General features: G+C 44.2%; 1 protein-coding gene across 15 annotated transcripts in view; it reads right to left on the reverse strand.

The window, feature by feature from the left end:
- Nucleotides 1-538: 538 nt before the first annotated feature.
- DOCK10 (dedicator of cytokinesis 10) overlaps nt 539-21,037 on the reverse strand; it is a 272,646-nt gene continuing 252,147 nt past the window's right edge. For 8 of the 15 annotated variants that reach the window (XM_045481482.1, XM_045481484.1, XM_045481478.1 and 5 more), the window contains 10 exons: nt 20,639-20,761; nt 20,388-20,501; nt 19,048-19,053; nt 13,214-13,360; nt 10,483-10,693; nt 8,872-9,062; nt 6,679-6,779; nt 6,388-6,526; nt 4,547-4,622; nt 539-1,284 (listed from right to left, as the gene is read on the reverse strand). In XM_045481482.1, coding sequence (XP_045337438.1) covers nt 1,223-1,284; nt 4,547-4,622; nt 6,388-6,526; nt 6,679-6,779; nt 8,872-9,062; nt 10,483-10,693; nt 13,214-13,360; nt 19,048-19,053; nt 20,388-20,501; nt 20,639-20,761 — 1,170 coding nt within the window. In that variant the 3' untranslated portion in view covers nt 539-1,222. Of the gene's footprint in view, nt 1,285-4,546; nt 4,623-6,387; nt 6,527-6,678; nt 6,780-8,871; nt 9,063-10,482; nt 10,694-13,213; nt 17,880-19,047; nt 19,054-20,387; nt 20,502-20,638; nt 20,762-21,037 lie in introns of those variants that run through there. The other 7 variants (XM_045481485.1, XM_045481480.1, XM_045481475.1 and 4 more) reach the window with 4 other exon arrangements.

The raw sequence follows: 21,037 nt of genomic DNA on the forward strand, positions 1-21,037 counted from the left end.
ACTTAGACTCTATCAGTGGGAATGTTAGTTCGACAAGGTTAGTGTGTGTGTGCTCATTGTGGTCACTTGGGGACTCAGGCTGATAGAGGCTTCATCTCCACGTGACTGCTTCGGTGAAGGGACTGGGCAGCACCACCCACTGGCTTTTAAGGATCTGCCTGAGAACGACACACATCACTTCTCACATTTCAAAAACAAGTCACGTGGTCAAGTCTAACTTCAAAAGAGGCAGGAACATGCACTCCTACCACGGGTTTATAGAGTGTAGAGATGGAATATTTGTGAAGAGTCCTATTAAATACCACAACCCTTAAGATTCTGATTCATTCTACCTTCCCCAATCATTCTAGTGATCTAACTTTGGAAACCCCTGGCCCATCCAATTGATCTTTGGAAGAACTGCCTGGCTGCTGGTTGAGTTCTTTTCCTGCCTTCTTGAAAAGGCACCGCAGGGAGTGAGTGTAAGATTGCGTTAGCAGACGTCCAGCAGTGAACCACTTTTAGGAGCAATTCACCCACTCTTCAAGAGGGAACCAAATGCAAAGTAATTGTATTTTTTATTTCTATGAACAACAAAATACATAATTTCACATCCCATTGCTTTTGAGAGCACATATATTACAAATAAAGGAACTCCACAAACTTTAGAGATTAGTATTTATCAACATGTTTGTACACATACACAAATATTTTAATATAATGGTATCTGAAATGTTATTCATATAATTTTAGCACTGTCGTAAGTATTAACTAAAAAGGCTCTTTTAAATTTGGTAAAAACCATATATTTTACAATCTTCTATTTACATTTGGAATATGCTTAAATGTTACAAAAACATTCACTTTGACCTTTAAAATATGTGTACTAGGACTTGGTATTGAACATATTATAACTGACAGCAAACTTAGGGTTTGCTTTTGAGCTACACATTCGTTGGAATTTCACGGCAAATATTCAGCTTGGCTTGATCAATACTGCTCAAAGGAATAAAAAAATCATAAGAAATGTGCAAAGCCGAAAGCTGGCGAAATTCTCAAGCTAGCGAGGTAAAAAAAAAATATTAACACTATAAAAACTTCAAATAAATTAAGTCTTTCTCTTCCCCGAGATGAGCTACAAATTCAGAAGGGTCCCTTCAAGGCGTGTCTGATGCAGTAGACCTCCCTTCAAGCGTCCTCACTGGCTGAGATGGAGACAGTGGGTAAAGGGGGAGCTGGCCTGCTAATTACTCGAGGACAGGTTCGCTCCGCTCCGCGCTTTGACGGGTCGTCCCTGCACATAATCTTGACAGGACAAAATACAACAGGACAAAACAGAGCGAAAATCGAGAGTTTCATGTTAATATCACCAAACACGAAATTAAAACCCAGAACAAGGATCTTTTTCTTCCCCATAAGGATTCTGCAGGCTTTTGGAAATGTACTTATTAGAGTAGTTCTGAAGAATTTTTTTTTTTTTCCCAAGCCTATGCCGTCAGCATTGTGGCAAGATTTAAAATAGCTTCACGGCATAAGAGACTCTTAAAAACTGAGAATAAACTGAGGGTTGATGGGGGGTGGGAGGGAGGGGGGGGTGGGCGATGGGTATAGAGGAGGGCACCTTTTGGGATGAGCACTGGGTGTTGTATGGAAACCAATTTGACGATAAATTTCATATATTGAAAAAAAAATAGCTTCACGGTACTCTTCAGCTATCACATATGAATTTATAAGTGAACCGCTTTATGATGGTATCTGAATAATTCCAGAATTTTACTTTACTTAAAAAGTTTGTAATTCATATTGTCATCTACAAGAAAGGGAAGCATCCGAAAGGTCATTTAAATGTTTGCATTAATGGAAAATCAATGTACGAAAAAAAAATATACCTTGACCTGACTTTGAAAATAATATTAACGTGTCAAATAATACTCTCCTGTCAGATCTGTTCAAATAATGAAATGTAAATATTATAATAAGAGTAGACCCCCTGGACATGTATCTCTAAGATGTATCTCTGTAAAGAAGAGACTTAATGAATATTTCAAATTTCTAGTTATGAAGATTTTCCCACTAGCTTCACAAATTACTGTGGTTTAGCTCTAACCTTCTTCTAAGACAGATTAACACTTCTGTCTGCACAAGGCACCAAGCATCTGGGTATCCTGTACTGCCAACAAATTCTTACAATCAATGCCACAAGTTCTGTGCCAGTAATTTGGGAAATAATGTGTGCATAGAGTATCTGAAGCTCCCAGAACAATATGACTTTGCATCTTGCCTCCTTGGCACTGTGGCAGAGTAGATCTGTTCCTCTGTACTTTATATTTGAGATCCATTCCCGCTGCTGACTTCACTATGCTATCGTCCTCACTGCTGGAGCCGACTCCAAATGAGCATCTTATATTTATGTTTCATCCAGTTACTTACATGTATATCTCATGCCTCCATTAAAGGAAGCTTTGATGTTTTGGCTACTTATAAAATAGTGTGGCGTTCCCGGCTGCCTATAAAGGTAGTTATTGTCTGCCTGTCATTTAGCAACTCCAACCGCTTTATCTCGTCTATCCTTTTTATCCTCTTCCATTTCATTCCTTACACTGACGTTTCTTTCACTAATTAGGTGGCTTTAGGATACCCTGTTAGCTAAGATTTTTCTGGACACTCTTGGAATGAGTTGCATAATTAATTCTATTTCTTTCTTTTTGTTAATTTTTAAAAATGTTTTATTTTTTATTTTTGAAAGAGAGAGAGAGAGAACAGGGAGGCCAGAGAGAGAGGGAGACACAGAATCCGAAGCAGGCTCCAGGCTCTGAGCTGTCAGCACAGAGCCTGATGAGGGGCTCGAACCCACGAACTGTGAAATCATGACCTGAGCTGGAGTCGGACGTTCAACCGACTGAGCCACCCAGGTGCCCCAATTAATTCTATTTTTGTTTTTCTAAAGTTCTGTATCTATTCTAACCCTTCCTCCCTTCCTTCCTTCCTTCCTTCCTTCCTTCCTTCCTTCCTTCCTTCTTTTTCTTTCCTTTTCTTTCGCAGCAGGCTAAAGTTTATTAGAGTATAAGATCAGAAAGGAAGAATGGTAGGAAAGCTTTCAGAGAGGGGACATTCAAAAGTGAATGCCCACTATTTCTATTTTTAAAAGTTCAATGGTAGAATTTCTCTCTTCCCTGTAATTATATATGTAACTTTTCCCAGAACATGTCATGAGTATAAAAGCATGTGAATGTATTCATGCATTACAGATTATGGTTTGCTCATGCATTATAGGATTATACTAAAATTTGACTACTCTTCCCTCCAGTACACTTTGAACCCAATCATTATGGCCAAGTGCCTTTTCATTAAGAAACATTGAGAAAAGAAGCAAATAATTTTCGTTGTTGTTGTAAATCTGAACTGAGGTAAATACCCATTTTTTAAAATACTATGGACTTTGTAGATCTTTATCACTGGCTATCTATTTCTGATTTCAGGAAATTGTTCATTACAACCAACAAGTAACACTTGTCAGTACTTGCCATGACAATAGCTTCTTTTGCTCTAGATAACTTATGTTTTGCTATGGACAATTTATACTTATGATTGATAATTATTGATTAACCAGTTCTTCCTCTAGAATCTCTTTTACAGAGCTAGGAGTTAATACTTTGTCCTCATTTCAATCTAAGGTGGAAATGTAGTAGAGTTATTCAGTTTTAAGGAAAACTTTTTCTGAAGATACCACGTACATGTTACAGGACACATATTGTAGTCATTGTCCCATATATAAATACTGATGTGACAAATTTCCAGGACTGGGAGAAAGTCGATTTTTCCTGCTGACAAATCTGTCTATTTTACTGAATAATATGATCTGTGCCATCCATCCATTTCTTTTCTTTGTGTCAATTTCCAGGAAGCACAGAATCTTTGTTTTGACTTTGCTTCTTTTAGCAAAGGTTTCCTGGGAAAAAAAATTATTTTTCTCTCCTCTTAATCACCTGGTTCTTGTCTTTGTCTCTTTTGTTTATTTTGTTTTTGTTCCAATTTGAGGTATACGGAATCTCTGTTTAGGATACGAATGAGCTCAATCAAACACACTTTATAAATTGGGGGAGTATGAATTTTCTTTTTAAAAGCTAAGTTGTTGGGGTGCCTGGGTGGCTCAGTCGGTTAAGCGTGCTACTCTTGATTTTGCCTCAAGTCATGGGCTTAGGTCATGATCTTCACGGTTCTTGAGTTGGAGCCCTGAACTGGGCTCCATGGCTTGGGATTCTCTCTCTTGTTCCTTCTCTCTCTGCCCCTCCCCTGCAGGCATGTGCTCTCTCTCTCTCTCTCTCTCTCTCTCAAAATAAATAAATAAAATAAACTTACAAAAAAAGCTAAGTTGTTAACTTTGATTGGCAAGCTTCCCCCCACCCCACATCAACCTATCTTGAAATGGAAATAAAGTTCTTCTAATGAAACACTCAGAGAACACTAGCCACTATGGAGATATCTGGGGAATATGAACAAGTAGGAAGGGGTAGGCAGACTAGAAGGCCACAAAGGACAGTGTAGACATAAGGAAAGAAAAACATACCACTTTTGCTTATAGTACTGAGGGAAATACTAGACACAGAGGAACAGAAGCTGTACAGACACGGACCGTGACAAAGCTGTCAGGAAAAAAAAGAGAAAAGCATTTTTTTGCCAGAAGTTTCAAGGTCAGATGCAATTTATAGTTGGAAACAAGCATTTCTTCACCACCTTTCCCAACTTTAGGATCCATTGGCTTGTTATTTTTGTTTCACTCTCAGATGTGATCACCCCTTGCAAGCGAGGCATCCCTCTTGAGTTTTTAATTCCCATCACCTCTTAATCATCTGAAACCACTAAGAATAATCCCTCATTGAGGAATCCTAGCCAGGAAGATAAATGATCTCCAACGTAAGTCCATTAACCAATGTTTTTGGCTACTCTGGAGAGTTTAAAATGTGGGTAAAAGGAGGGGTGCCTGGGAGGTTCAGTCAATTAAGCGTCCGACTTTGGCTTGGGTCATGATCTCACGGTCCGTGAGTTCGAGCCCCGTGTCGGGCTCTGTGCTGACAGCTCAGAGCCCGGGGCCTGCTTCGGATTCTGTGTCTCCCTCTCTCCCTGCCCCTCCCCTGCTCACGTTCTCTCTTTCTCTGTCTCAAAAATAAATAAACATTAAAAAAAAATTAAAATGTAAGTAAAAGGAAATGGAAAAGAAGAAAAAAGAAACATGTGGGAAATGCACTCAGAAGAAAACATTCATGTGATACATTTCAGGCTTTGTGAATAGTGTGGATAGTGCTCGGCCATTTATTTAAAAAAAAAATTTTTTTTTTTTAACATTTATTTATTTTTGAGACAGAGAGAGACAGAGCATGAACGGGGGAGGGTCAGAGAGAGGGAGACACAGAATCTGAAACAGGCTCCGGGCTCTGAGCTGTCAGCACAGAGCCCAACGCGGGGCTCAAACCCATGGACCGTGAGATCATGACCCGAGCCGAAGTCGGCCGCTTAACCGACTGAGCCACCCAGGCGCCCCAGTGCTCGGCCATTTAAAGAGACGAAAGGAAACGCCTTTTTAGTGAGTGGCTACTATGCATGAGGCACTATCAGGAGATTATTCAAATTGTCCCCCTCCCTCAATTATTCCATAAAGAGCACATCTAACTTCTGGAGGGGGCCACGGGTAATAAGATAGATGTCCAGGTCCAGTGTGAGAGTTGATGGATGCTGGGAAGCCAAAGAATAGCGCTGGGCTTTGGACCACTTGATTATGTGTCCCTCCCAAGTACCGTGATTAATGAATATCCAGATTTTGTGCACAGCTTTACAAAACATGCTGGATACATGCCAGAAATCATGGATAACTTGCTGGTGGGGTAGAGGGTCGAGATGTGCAGTTCTGCACATCTTCAGGAGGCCCAGCCTGTGTAGAGGCAGTCTCCCTCTTGATGAGCCAGGCCCTTAGTCCTGGCGTTCCTCTGGAGTATGGTGCAGAGACCCCTGGTGGCGGAACTGTGGGACTCCGTGTCACAGCCTGGGAGCTGGGACGTCCTACATCCGGGACGGGAGTGGCAGCAAAGCTAGTGGAACGTCGCCCGCTGTTCCTTACTGTCTAATAGGTTCCATCTGTTCTAGAAAACCAATAGCTCATATGGTTTGGCTAAACCTATCTGAGAACTTCGGAAATCACCTGGGTTCTCATCTTCTTTTTTGTTTTCTAAATAGATTTTTCCCCAACCTGATCTCTGTTTGGAGAGGCATGGAGTGTTGTACGTGGAGGAGGGAGCAACTCAGCACCATGGTGGTCACGAAAGAGAGGAGGCTTTTACAGGCCTCCTGGCACCGGGGCTAAAATGGGCACTTCCTATGAACTGGCAGCGTGGGCCGCCTCCAGGAAGGTCTTACCTGCTCATTCATGATTGTGGAGAGTTCACTGAGCATGTCCTTATAATGGGACCTCAGCTCTTCCTGGTACTCCAGCTGATCCTCCTTGATGAGGCGCTCATTCACATCAAGGGCCTGTCCACACGCGTCTGCAAATTGCCTTTGGGGACAGCAGTCAGCAAATTAACAGCCAGCCCCAGAAAGCGGCAACTCAAAGTCGGGCCTCGGTGAGACTCTGCTGCCTTGGAGAGGGTCGGGCGGGTGGCTCCTGCTTGAAGGAGTTCCAGAACCTTCCGACAAAGAAAAGCTTACCTGAATATTTCCTTCAGAAGTTTTACTTGGTTGTCAGGGTATCTCTTCGCATTGGTTTCTTCAAGGAAAGCTCGCGCGTAGGCCATCGGCCCAGCGTTAACCTGTGGGGGGAGAAGAGAAACGTCTGAGGAGAAACCCATCTCCCCCTTGGCTGGAGCCTTCTCCGCAGCTAGAAGGAGTAGCTTCCATCATGCAGCGCCCACATCCTCTCATGCTGCTGCGGGGTCCACCGATTTGCTACCTGTCTTCTCTGCTGTCCCCCCACTCAGAAGTAAGTTACTGAAGGATCCAGCTGCGTGCTATACCTCACGGTACCTTCTCTCAAACGGTCACTTGTCCCTCGTTTCACATTTTTTGTCACGTCTGCACTCGGCTCGCACCGTTATTTTCTTAATATCTTTGAAACCTAGACTCGTTTTGATTTACTCACGTTGAATTTTTTTTTTAACACTTTTATTTATTTTTGAGACAGAGTGAGACAGAGCATGAACGGGGGAGGGGCAGAGAGAGAGGGAGACACAGAATCAGAAGCAGTCTCCAGGCTCCGAGCCATCAGCCCAGAGCCCGACGCGGGGCTCGAACTCACAGACTGCGAGATCGTGACCTGAGCTGAAGTCGGACGCTTAACCGACTGAGCCACCCAGGCGCCCCTCACGTTGAATTGTAATATCTGTGAAATCAAATGGGTGATGTACTACTTATTTTCTTTTTTTTTTTTCTATTCACATTCAAGTCGACACTTCACTATTAATGGCAGCCATTCGGTCGTGATAGTCGCGTATGCACCACCCTGGGAGTCACTGTTTTACCGGATTCCGCTTAACAGTCTGGCCTAGATTCCGGCTGGAGGAGGCATTTATCAGATTTGCCGAATGAATGCACGATGCCAGGACCCACTCCTGCTCGCACACATGCGTAGGCTTCCATTCACGAAGGAGTCCGTACCCTTTAGTGCTTATGGTCTCTTCATGTGACTGTGGGACTTGGAAGGAATAAGGTCACAGCAGAAGGAAGCTAACACTGTATTCGAGCTGCCTTCAGATGCCCGTGCCTGCCAGGTATTGCCAGCATGGCACAATGAATAAACATCCTGGATGCTCCCTTTCGTGCCCCCCGGTCCAACGTCCACCTTCCTTGACACAGCTCTATGCTGAGAGAAGCTGTCCCGTTTGGAGGACAGCAATGGTTCTTTTGCCTTCCGGCTTAAAAAAAAAATTATTATTACTATTTCGAGTCAGCCACGGGGACACGGAGAAAAGGTGGGCGGGGAAGAGGAGAGCAGGTCAACATCAGGGTCGGCCTCACTGATTTTTCCTTTTTGCCTCGGGCTCCTATGTAGGTCCACACGGCATTGTTACGGGCCTGCCTTTGTTTAAAACTTTGACTCTTTGCTCCTTATAAATTGTTGGCATCGCACAAATATTATTCCATCCTGGGTACTGAGGTTTTTGATGCCCACTTACATTTTGTGCCCGACGTGAGTGCCTCACCCGGATCTCCCTGGTCCCAGCCGGGCTGGGTTTGTTGGCCACAGGGATTCCTCTGTGTGGTCCTCTATCTGGCAGAGGGAGCCTCAGCAGCTGGCTCTCCCAGCTCTCGCTCTGTTCAACTCACTCTTGTCTCCTCTCCAGCTCCGGATCTAGGGGTGGGTAACAGCCCCTCGGTCTTGTCAGCTCCTGTGCCCACCGTGTTGTTTGTCCTAAATACTGCTTATACCTCTGCAAACAGTCTGTTCTCTTTTCTTTAATCACCCACAGTGAGCAGGCCATCTGCTGCTTTACCAGGCCCCTGACACTCAGATAAATACCGACCCACATCTTGTGAACCAATAAACATTTTCAAAGGATTTGTTTCTGAACACGTTCGTGAGGCTCTTACGGATATTGACGAGACAGCCGTATTTGTCATTCATTCATTCATTGGTTCACTCGTTAGATTTTCGAATATAGAGTAGAGTTTATGCGGAGGAGATGGGAAAGGAGGATGTTATTTCAGCTAAACTTAAAGAAAAGAAAAAAAGGTTCGTCTCCTGGTGTTCGCACTGGCAACAAAACAAAGTTTTCAAGACTCAGAAAAAGTTGCGGATGGTATCAGAACAGAAAAATGGCTCTCACATCCTCTGTCGGAAATTTCTAGGGCACTTGGTACCAGGGGCCACGGGCCGTGTGCGTCCCTGCTCTGGACAATGCCTACCTTCACGCTGACACTTCCTTGGACTTTGAGCTGCAGTCGGATCATGTCCACCTCGTCCATTGTGCAAAGCTGATTCAGCTCAGAAACCTTCTTGGACATCTCGTCAATGGCCACTTCGATAGGATTCAGTTCTGTGCTCGACTGGCTTATGACTTGTATTCGCTTCTTCACGTAGGGGAACAAGTGACTGGCTGCACGAAAGCAACAAGAGAGAATGTAAAGCCTGAGGGTTAGGGAGGCGTCCAGGCTACCCCGGAAGGTCCGGATGATCTTGTATCTCTCTTTTGGAAAATGTTTATTTATTTTTGAGACGCACACACGCGCACGCACGCACACACACACACACAGTGCAAGCGGGGGAGGGGCAGAGAGAGAGGGAGGCACAGAATCGGAAGCAGGCTCCAGGCTCCTAGCTGTCAGCACAGAGCCCCACGCGGGGCTTGAACTCACGGACCGCGAGATCATGACCTGAGCCGAAGTCGGTCGCTTACCCAACTGAGCCACCGGGGCCCCTCTTGTATCTCTTTTTTATACACAGCACATGCCACCCTGCGCTTTTTCTGTGTATGCGAGTTATTTTTTCTCCTGTATACCGTGGTGTCTAACGTCTCTTAGGTTTTGGCCCAACTAATGTTGCCTGGCTTGCTCTTGTGCACCTGGCTGGCCCACATGTCCTCGTTCTATGGGCTGGATTAAGGCCTTTACAGTCTCCAACCACTGAAAAGATTACAGTTTCCCTCACAACTTATAATTCAAGTAAAAACGACACTAAACCACACTAACGAATGCTTCCCTCTCCACCAAATAGCATGTTATAATCTCTTTGTTCTGATCGTTTACGATAAAAGTTCTGAAAAAGTTTCCCGGAAGATGAATGTGTCCTGTCATCTGGATGTCGCTGCTATTCTTGTATCCATTGCGCTATCCAGGACTGCTCATCAAGATTCTTCTAGAATACCCTCGTGCGTCTTTCTCCTCCGTCGGCCTGAGGGGCCCCTCCCGCGTATTCCCATTTTCTCTCTCATATACTCTGCTCACCTGAACGTCTTGCTTTACTCGGCTCTCTCCTACTAGACCGTGAACCCTGAGGGCAAGAGTCCTGTTGTATTTGTTTCAGCTCCCAGAACGGCGCCCGGCACCTAGCAGGCGCTCATGGCACGTTTGCTCAGTAAGTGAGAGGCTCCCCGGCTCCTAGAGTAGCTCTAGACAGCACTGGAAGGGATGTGGGGGGTCGTCCCCTGCGTTCAGTTGACGCGTGAGGAGCCCCAGCTCCAGAATGGTTTAGAATCTTGCCCCAAGCACACAATTCTGAGAGCTGCTAACCCTCAAGTCACCGGGGGTGGGCTTGGGGAGGGACGAGAGCTGTTCCCGGGACACCGGCACCATGACCTTCGCGCCCCTGACGTCTACAGGGAAGGGGCGGATGGGGTAACCGTAGGGCCGGTTTCTCTTCTGGTTGACTTCCCAAGGGGGGGACGCCAGCTCTCCCCGGCCAGCATTCCTAATTTCGCACGTGGCGGGGGGCTGTCCGCGAGACTGCAACCACCCCCGCCCCCCACCAGGGGGCCCGCGATGCAGCCAGCGCTCTGCCCGGCCGCGGGCGGCACTTACTGGTCAGCACGGTGCGCCGCTTGCACTGCTCCTCCACCCCGCCGTGCTTCTTGCCCGACAGCGTAAAGGGCGTCTCGAAGACGAAGCGGTTGATGTTGTGGTGCATCTCGAAATCTGTCTTCCGGTCCTCGATTTCCTTTTCCTCAAAGAATGGTGTGACATAGGTCACCTGGATGTAGGCATATTTGGGGTCCAGATCCTTGGGGTTCACCTGGGTGGACGCGTTAACGGGGGAAGAGAGTGGTGAGCCGCAGGTGCTCCGGGAAGCGGGCAGGGCGCTCTGCGTTCCCCCCCGCTGGCACCCTGCCGGCCTGTCCCTGTCCCTGTCCCCATGGGGAAGAACAGGCAGTCGGATCCTTTCAGAGGCTGGGTGGCCCTGGCAGCACAGAAAGAGTAACTGGCCGGACTGCGGTCAAGCAGCCAGATGGTGGCAGAGGTAGGACAGGAGCCAAACTTTCCGGTAGTGACGTTCTTCCAAACATAAGCACCTGGCTAAGGCGTTTCACTTATATCCTTTCTTTTCTTTTCTTTTTTTTTTAAATTTTTTTTTTCAACGTTTATTTATTTTTGGGACAGAGAGAGACAGAGCATGAACGGGGGAGGGGCAGAGAGAGAGGGAGACACAGAATCGGAAACAGGCTCCAGGCTCCGAGCCATCAGCCCAGAGCCCAACGCGGGGCTCGAACTCACGGACCGCGAGATCGTGACCTGGCTGAAGTCGGACGCTTAACCGACTGCGCCACCCAGGCGCCCCTCTTTTCTTTTTAAGTGTTTATTTATTTTTGAGAGAGAGAGGGGAGAGAGAGAGAGAGAGGCAGACAGAGAGGGAGACACAGAATCCCAGGCAGGCTCCAGGCTCTGAGCTGTTAGCACAGAGCCGGACATGGGGCTTGAACTCATGAACCGTGAGATCATGACCTGAGCCGAAGTCTGACGCTTAACCGTCTGAGCCACCTAGGTGCCCCTCTTTTCTTTCTCTTCTGTAGTGAATGTCCTCACTTTTGTCTAGAACACAAGCTTTTTTTTCCCTTTTTCTTTTTATGTATTTTTGAGAGAGAGAGAGAGAGAGCAGCAGAAGAGGGGCAGAGATAGGGGGACAGAGGACCTGAAGCCGCTCTGCGCTGACAACAGCGAGTCCGAAGTGGGGCTCGAATTCACGAACCATGAGATTATGACCTTAGACTAAGTCAGACGCTCAACCGAGAGAGCCACCCAGGCGTCCGGAGAAAACAAGCTTCTTAAGAGTAGAAATATATCTCCTTGTCCTTCGATGATTCAGCCATGTACCTAGACCTGGGCTCGGGCTTTGTTGGCTGAGTGGATTAACTGGTTAGCCTGTCTCATGATTGCAAATATATTTATTTTCAGTTTCTCTAATACCTTCTCTTATCTGCAATAAGTCATCCTACATAATTTCTTTACTAATTCTGCTTTGGTGAATAAGCTTCAGAAATAGCAAGGAAGACAGGCTAGGGGGTCCCAAGAAGAGCCAGGGAATTTTCAAGGTTGGAAGAGATGATTCTCAGCCTCTTTTCTAAAGATTTCTGGAAGAATTTTTAAACTTCTTCCAGCTTTCTCCATCTGTTTACGTACTCACTGCTTATCTGATTCCAGAAATTTGAGGAAGCTCATGAACTTATTTATGATGTTCCTAAAATTATACTGTAAGATGAGTATAACTGTATCTACTTTACAGATTAAAAAAAAAATTCAGAGTGGTTATCTAGTTTCTCCAAGATGGATCACCAGCTGATAGAAGGTGCCATGATGGAGTGAAGACTGCAGATGTCTGCCACTAAATTGGGCATTTTTCTCATTTCACTAGGAACCCTATGTTTCCTATTTAGGAGTGCCACCATGAGGGTGATTCGAGTTCTTTCCATCTTTAAGGGGAAGGGGATCTTACCTTTCAAGCTAAGGGAGGGAGTGACGGGCACATCGTGACAATTTCTGCCCAGACCCAGGAATCTCATGCCCCGATCCCTCCAAATACCAGCTGAGTAAAAGAGGAGGGGAGAAAAGAGACCTTTTCTTTGGTGGCCCAACAGCGGCCTCCCCACTTGGGCACCAACCTGCTTTTTGAGATGCATTCCTCTGCTATACTTTTCTGTCCAACCTGTGTTGCAGACACCTGCCATTGTGTCCCCTTCTCATTCCTCCCTGGCATCGCCTGTGCCGGGCTTCTCAGAATGCCCTCTGCTTCCGGCAAACGGCTTCTCACTCTGCGATTCCCAGATCAGACATCCTTCCTCCGTGAAGCATTGCCCAGCCAAGAATGAGCTGCTCAGGGAGCCCTGAACTTTCTCCCTGTGACTTAGACCTGTCTCCCGAGGAACTCCCTGGGCTCTATTTAATTAACCGTTTGCATGTAGCTGCCTCTTCTTAACCCCGTGTGCACCATGAGCTCTGGAAGGAACAGGGGGCCCAATCACTTTAACCCTTAGGTTGCTATTCAAATGCAAGTAATCTATGGCAGAAGTAGAGAATTTAGTAACTTGTTTCTAAGGTTACCTAAAAGTTACTCAAATAAACACACATAACATTTTTGACCAAAAAAAAAAAAAAAAAATCGCCAACCATCCAATAAACAAACAGGCAAAACCTCCCATGTGGTTGAGGCAGGTTACTTTTGCAGTCAGGCAGAAAATGAAAACCTTAACAGATAGAGCTAAAAAAACGAAAAAAAAGGAGTCAGTTATTCACATGTGCATGGATGCTGATTTTCCTTTACCTTGTTGGAATCCTGGATTATCTTCACATTGTCTGCACCAAATTTATCTGCATAGAGCTTGAGCAGTCTTTGAGAAATCTCCGAGAGGCCCGTCAGCTTAGGCTCTTTATAAATATACTCCTTACCTTCCTCCTCTTCAAAAAAGCCCTATGGGAAATGCACAACGAACCACCAGTTTTATTAGGGCACTCCAACTGCAAATCACAAACACAAACAAAAGCTAATTACTTAAATAATATATCCAGTCTTCGGTTGTTATCCAAGCCATGGATCAGCACCCTATGAAATTGAAAGAAAAAGTAACGTAAAGAAAAAAAATATCACGTTGGAATCAGTCAATAATGAAACACTCCCCACCAGGCCAAAGACCCTCCTGAGATAACCTTACACCTGTTTTCTCTGTTTGTAGAAATCCGTGGTTACACCTGCTTGCATGTATTTTAGGAGAAGAATGCCCTCATGTGGCAGCCTGGGGTAGAACACAGAGTCTGGAGTAATTTTTGGCCTTTTTCATAAGGCCTTCTTCATGCCTTTGGCACGAGCAGAGGAAAACTCTGTATGTCATGTAAACGTACCTAGAGGTACGAGTCGATATGCACCCCACATCACGTCAGATGCAAAGCCATAATTCTCTGGATCGTTGTCTTAACAGGAATGACATATGGTAGGTATGTTCCCAAGTGCTGCTATTTTAAAAAGAACTGTGATATGTCTTCAGACGCCCGATGCAAGCATATGCAATTTCATTATTCCATTTACTTTGCTAATAGGTCTTTTACAATCCTGCAAAGCTAAAATAGGGGATCGAAAACAGTAACCATGCCATCATGTTTATGCCATAGGAGCAAGTAGGTTTCAGCCTCTGTTAATTTTATTTGTCTGGTTTGAAACGGGGGGGAGGGGGGGGGAAGGTAAGATTCTATCATCCGAGGATAACGAAGTGAGGCAATCTTCACATCTCCTTCTCTTTGAAGAGACACAGCATCATCTTTCCTGTGGAATGCATGTGGCCTCAGAATACTGGATTAAGTGGGGAGTTAAGAACCTAGGCTCTCACGGTTTCTCCTGACTGCACAGTTTACCTCATGAAAACGGCTTTTGAGGGCCAGGTGAAGATCCGGAGGTCAGAAAGAATCTTAGCTGTACTTTTTCTGCTTTTATCATTTCTGACTAAAAAAAGAAAAATTCATTGTATGTAAAAAACACACGCAGCAAGCATTCTAATGTTGTACTTTTGGCTAACGTGAGGTGACTGATCTAAGAGTAAGGATTAAAATGCACAACCATATGGTGCTTTAAGCTTGCAAAGCACTTTTGCCAGGTTAAGTCTGACCATATGAACAGGATACTTCGTTTCGTAAATGGGCTGTAACTGAAGACGATGAACTCGTTCATCAGCAGAGTTCTTGTCAAGCAGGTAATCGCCTGTTTCCTTGTGCGTTTCCAGAACTGACTTTGGGCTTTTCAAAGGCAGAGAAGTGTCTTGTCCAACAGTACATGTTCAGTGTTTAACACAGAGCCTGGTCTTTAGGGGAATTTCACTCTACCTTCGTTGAATGAATACGCAGATGAACGAAATAGTTCTTAGAGGGCATACATCTTAAAGATGTGTATTTGCACCGGGTATAACTGGAAAAGATTCCATGGATTCTAAGAAAGATGTTTTTAGTGAACGATTTTTTTTTAAAGAATGGTCAAGACCACACGCAGCTGAATATAGGAGTCCCCTGACCCCAAACTGCTAAAAAAAAGTGACTTAGAGTATTGAAAGCACAAAATGTGCTTCACCGTCATTCCTCAAGAGTTGGTAGGGGTAGTGAGGTCTGGCCCGGTTCCCACATGGCTTCCAGCCTGCCATGATTTTTCTGTCTCTGTCTTTGTGAAGACTTGTCTGATTCAAGGTCAGAAGTTAGTGGCTAAAATCGACAGACTGACACATCAGAGAAACAGGACTTCTGAGGCCATCAACCAGAACCCCCACAGGGCAATCGCTACAGCCACATTTGCAACTTCCTTTTCAATAAGAAAAATGTCTCCAAGTTTCAGGAAAAGATTTTCTCACCACGCTGTGAAAACTAGCACAAAGAGACATTTTCACTGTGAATTTTTCTCCACTGACAAATTTCTGAGGCCAGCGTTAGCAGCAAAGGAGAGGTGGGAAGCAGGATTTTATTGTCATTACTCTGACCGTTGGCTCTGGTCTCAGTCATGACCTGTGACTTCCTTTCATCCCTGCTCCTTGATCTGCATGATGGAAACAGTACAGACTCAGAAGTCTAGTGGGAGGCCCCAAGAACAGTGCCTGGTACACAATAGGCCCTTGGTGTGTGTCAGTGCTGATGAGGAGGACAGCAATAACAAAGAAAAACATTCCGTGTCAGCAGAGCAATCTGAGCTCTGACTGGCATGCAGGGAAAACAGCTTCACTGAGTGTGGAGTGCTTAAAAATACACATCTTCAGCTGCTCTGCACGGCAACTACAGTTTTCCTTATTATATGAAAGGTCTATTGACGCTGATTTCAATATCTTGGTGAGTGACTGATCAGAAAGAAATTGTGATTATTTACTCATTTGGCCTGAAAATAGACACCTGTTGGGACTATTTTCTGTAAGAAGTAGAAAGAAGCTGGAGTGCAAGAATTAAAAATTTCATCTGCCGTCTTCTGGGGATCACGCAAGAGCTTCTGGAGCCAGCTCAATGGCAGTTCTGAAAATAGGAGGAACGTGTGCTTACCTTTTACCCAGAGAAACTATCAAAGCATAGCCCACTGAGCCACAGGACACTGTCTTAGGGAAGTTTTCAATTTCTAGCTCTCTGAAATAAATGATTCATCAGTAGGGGCACAGGTGATGACAACCCAGGGGTCGTTTGTCTTTTGCTTCCGCCCCAAGGTTACGAGTAAACTGCCTTTCGTGGCAATGGGAAATGTAATCTCTGCATTTCCCTGGCTAGTTTGACTTTCTAAATGTCACGGTACAATGCGATACATATTCTGAGCAGTCGTTGTGAGGAAACGGCACATATTCCGGTTAAACAAGGACTCTGAATCAGCGCAGTTAACAACCATGAGTTACGAAACGTGCAGGCAATAGATGATGATAAAAATATACTTCAGTGGCACTGGTAACTAAAATTGACTCCTTATTAGATGTTTCTGAAGATTCTTCAGAATCCACAAAGCCCCTGCATCATTACGGGGAATGTCAAATATAAGTGCCCCTGCTATTCTACTTAAGTATTTTGAAGTTCACAAGCAAAGGAATGCATTCAAAGAGGAACCTCGTGTATAAATGTGGGTCCGAAAGTATTAAAAGGCTGAATGCTAAGCTAAGCTACAAGAATGCAGACAAACATTTTCATAGAAATACAAACCTCTCTCTCAATATATATTTTAAATACATATGTGTTAAAGATAGATCTCTATATGTTTTAAACACAAATTATATGTATTAAAAATACATTCTATATCAATGACTTTCATATACATGGGGAGCCAGAAGGGTGTAGCACACGACCAGAAGGTGGTTTTTCAAACTACACATCCGCCTTCTCTCCTCCTCTTAATCTCTTTTCTGTCAAGTTTCTGAGACACATCTACACCCATGCAGGCAAGATGGGGAACCTCGAAATCTGTATCTTTTGGCCAATGGCATAAACAGTCCCCAAGCCTTTCATTTATACATTCCAAGAGCATCTGGCTGATATTCTAAGTTATGCAATGGGTATTCCACTTGCTTGCTTTCACGCTAAATGTCAGGGCCTAAGTATTTCATTGATTACAGGTGGTGTTTGATCACTACTGCTGTTTCATCAGTCTGGAAATGAATACATCAGGGACACTCTGGAGGGTGCTTTATATAGGCCGCTCTATGTAAAATTTCCACAGTCAATGACGTCAGGTGTTGCATTTGAAAATCCGTGTTATGCAAGACTTGCGTTCTTAAGGCCCCCGCCATGAAAAAAGGAGTTTCCAACTTGTTTTCTATTATCTGCCTCCTTGCAGACATAATAACTACACTAGCCAATACCATGTGATGAAAGCACTACCCACACGGGACGCTAAAATATTTACCAGAAGGCCTTAGGGAGGCAAAGAGCCTATAGCATATCATATTCCCATAATCTTTGTAACATGATTGCAAGACATGCCAATTTGGATATTAAAAGATGAATTTTACAGGGACATAAAGTGTCATCATGAAAAAGAAATTATTTCTGACTACGGGGATTATGCTAATCAAGTAGTTAAGACTTTATCTTAGATCTTTAGAACTTTCATTCTGCGCACGTTCAGGGAAATGTTCAAATCGAGTTAGTATCTCTTCATCATCAAGTGTGAAGTGATGTGCCCTGTCCGCTCCTGTTCAAGACATGTTCACACTCTCCACTTGGGGTCCTGGGACAGCTTTTTGAATTTCATCTGAACAGTGATGAACGAGGCTCTACACTGCCGTGTATCAAGATGACCTCCATTAGGTTTTGTTCAAAGGGGGCTGGGGTTTGGGCTTAGAAAGTACCACGCTTAGGCATGTACCCAGGTCTGCAGATTTTCCAAAACACGTTTAAGCTTAGGTTGGAACTTTTAATGAAAGACACTTGAGAATACTGGCAGCGTTAAAAGAGAAAAAAACCAAGTGCACAGTCAGCACACGTTATTGAGGAATCTGCAAAAAGAACAAAGTTAGGTCATTTGAAAGTAGCTCTTTCCAGACCTTCCCCACTGCCCCCCTCAGTCTATTTAGTACAAGGGTTTTCAAGTATTCTTTTAGTAGGTGAGTTAAGGACCCATGGCCCCAATTTTATAGACGAAGGTAGAAAATACTGGTAGGGACACGGGGAGGGCTTAAAGAATTACAAAAAGGTATGTACCGGTCAGACAATGTGTGGATAATGAAAGAATTTGTCTTTCCAACTTAATCGACAATAATTATGTTGAATCATTTTTGTAGGTACAAAATGATTGAATATAGGCACATTCACATGGTTCACAGAATGAGAAAATTCTTCTGTGTTCCAGAGCTCTAGGTGTCGGCGTGATATTTCTGCCTCTGCTGCCTTTCCAAAATTTCTTTCTTTTCTTTCTTTCTTCCTTTCTTCTTTCTTTCTTTCTTTCTTTCTTTCTTTCTTTCTTTCTTTTTATTTTTTATTTTATTTTTATTTTTTTAAATATGAAATTGATGGTCAAATTGGTTTCCATACACTTCTGTTCACATCTTAAGAGACCTACTCTGCCCTACTGGGTAAAGCTTTAGCCCACTGGTCATCTTTTGTGTTGGGTATCGAGACCATCACCTCTGCTCAGAGTTCCCCACCAAAGACAGCCCTATTTCTCTACGACACTCGTATGGAAAGGAGGAGGGTCTGATCAGGAGACTGGCAGGGTGCCCATCAATGACCACTGCTCCAACCTCTAAGACTCTGACCACCATGCCCTTTATAATCAGCTGTGAGTCACAGTGGTCCGAAATGAGCAGACAATCTCCAACACTAAGCCTCCTCTACACGCCCTGCAAACGCGTGGTGCTAGTATTTATCTGAACGTGCGCTGGAGTGCATGTGTGGTTATGTAGGTTTTTAAACTACATCTCCCTTTGTGCGGAATGATAATACACACATAAAATAAACGATACATTTTTGTAATTCAGATAACTGGAATAAACACAATTTAGTTCGGGAAATGCTGGATGACTCCAAAATGAATGGAAGCCGGATTATCCCACCATCGTACCCAATGCTGATTTGCACACAAAAAAGTTACGGTTCAGTAAAACCATATGGAGGGAAGTGTGAGGATTATTAGGGCATGCAAATGGAGAGAGAGAGAAAACTTACCACAGCCTGGAACCATCAAGACCAAAAGAAGAAAAGAATAAACATCTGCATTAAAATCTGGTAGGAAAGCAGCATGTTTTATCTCTATCTGGTCAGTATGCCTAGATTAGATATGGGCTGGAGAAACCATCAGGTGGGCAATCTTGTTTTCACGACCGGACTCTTAATGGCAGTTTATTACTTGTTCATTGGGAAGACGGCCTGAAGGATTGTAGATGCGAATCTTGGTTAGCTGAGTGCACATCGTGTGTGCCACTTCTCTCCTGCTCATTTGGTCTGTGGCCACTCCTTAGAAACCCTGTTTTTCTCCTGCAATCCCTCAATGCCCACATTCCCTTCTCGATGGGGTGTCCTGCCATTTTTTTTTTTTTTTTTGCTAGTTTCCCTGAAGTCAAAAATTGTTTATTTTCTCCATGATACTCAAGGTACCCTTCCCTTATCTTTCTCCTTCTCTTCTGCGGATTCCTACGCTTTCTCCCTGCAATGTACGTATCACTTCAAATAGTTCTGCTTCTCTCTCATGTCTACATTTAGTCTCTATCCGTGGGCCATTTCCACCTGCTTTGTCCGTCTCCATACTCCTGATGCTGTTGTGCCTCAGGAGGAAAATCTGAGTTGGATTAACCTGTTCATGGAAAGTGGCTAAGGGGTGATATTTTTCTTTCCAGGTAGAGAGAAGCTTATCTTTCTTAATTAGGAGGTTAGCTTTAAGCTGCCGTTGGTGATTAGAGGAAAATACATTTTTTTTTCCTCAAAAGAAATTAAAATTTGGTAGGAAAGCAGCATATTTTATTTCTACCTGGTCAGTATGCCTAGATTAGATATGGGCTGGAGAAACCATCAGGTGGGCAAAATCCATTTTTCAATGGGAAATGACCTAGAATGAACAGGCTGGATCTGACTTCTTCACCTGCAGCCTTAAAAGATTCCGAGCAGAAAACGAAGTTATAGGCAACCCTGAGGGGAGGGAAGAAAAGGAAATGAGAGGGCAGGAGTCATCGCAACTGTGAAAATGAAAAAACGGAATGTTCGGGGTGCCTGGGTGGCTCAGCTCAGGATGCTGAAAAATAAGTGTCCTCTTTCTCTAAAAAGTTAGAAATCATTGGTTTCAACTCGATCTGTACTAAGGCCCATGGATTTCTCTATTTCTTTCCCAGTTCAGTACATTCTTGTAGACAAACATAGGACTCGTGTCTCCAGAAAAATCCTCATATATACGTAGACACACCCACATCCTCTTGATCCTCTGGCACATGGAGTCAGCCGTCTCGTCGAGAATGAAAGATAAAGTTTAGTTGTTTAACAGAATTTCCAGGCCACGGAGCTTCTGGTAAACTTACCTGCCCGTAAAAGGCTACACGATAGTAGCGACCGAACAGCCTCTTCTCTGAGTTCACCACCTCTGCAACTTTTAGGTACGACCGATGAATGTCGTAGTAGAGATCTGATAATTTCTGAAACCATAAATCAAAGGGTTTCGTGACGATGATGCTGACATAAAAAATAGGCAGTTTCCACGTTTGAAAACTGTAAGTAAATCACCAATTTAGAGCAGGATATTTTAACCAGCGTCTGGCTTTAGAAAACGTACCTTGAAGTCTCTCTGCTTCTCAAAGACAGCGATGATGGGTTTGTTGACGTCAGCGATGAGTTCATATCGCTCAGACTTCCAAAGAAACTCCGCACACAGGTAGAGCTGCTCCACCAGGATTTTCTGCAATTCCCCAAATCGAAAGGAGATTCAACACGATGAACACTGTGGTTCCTCCCTGAACCTGGTTTTCAAAACTGTTACAGTGTCAATTTTCTTCATAGTGGGGTTACTCTGTTTCCTACCTTTGTTATTGGCATCTAGGTGGTGTCTTGGATCTTTCTCTTTCCATCACTGACTTAGTCCTGCAAGCTTGCTAAGTTGAATCTATGAAATGCCTTCAGGTCTGTCTCATTCTTTCCATTTCCACGGTCACTGCCTTGGATCAAAACCCTGTTC

Source organism: Leopardus geoffroyi, chromosome C1 (assembly GCF_018350155.1).
Source record: "Leopardus geoffroyi isolate Oge1 chromosome C1, O.geoffroyi_Oge1_pat1.0, whole genome shotgun sequence".
NCBI lineage: Eukaryota > Metazoa > Chordata > Mammalia > Carnivora > Felidae > Leopardus > Leopardus geoffroyi.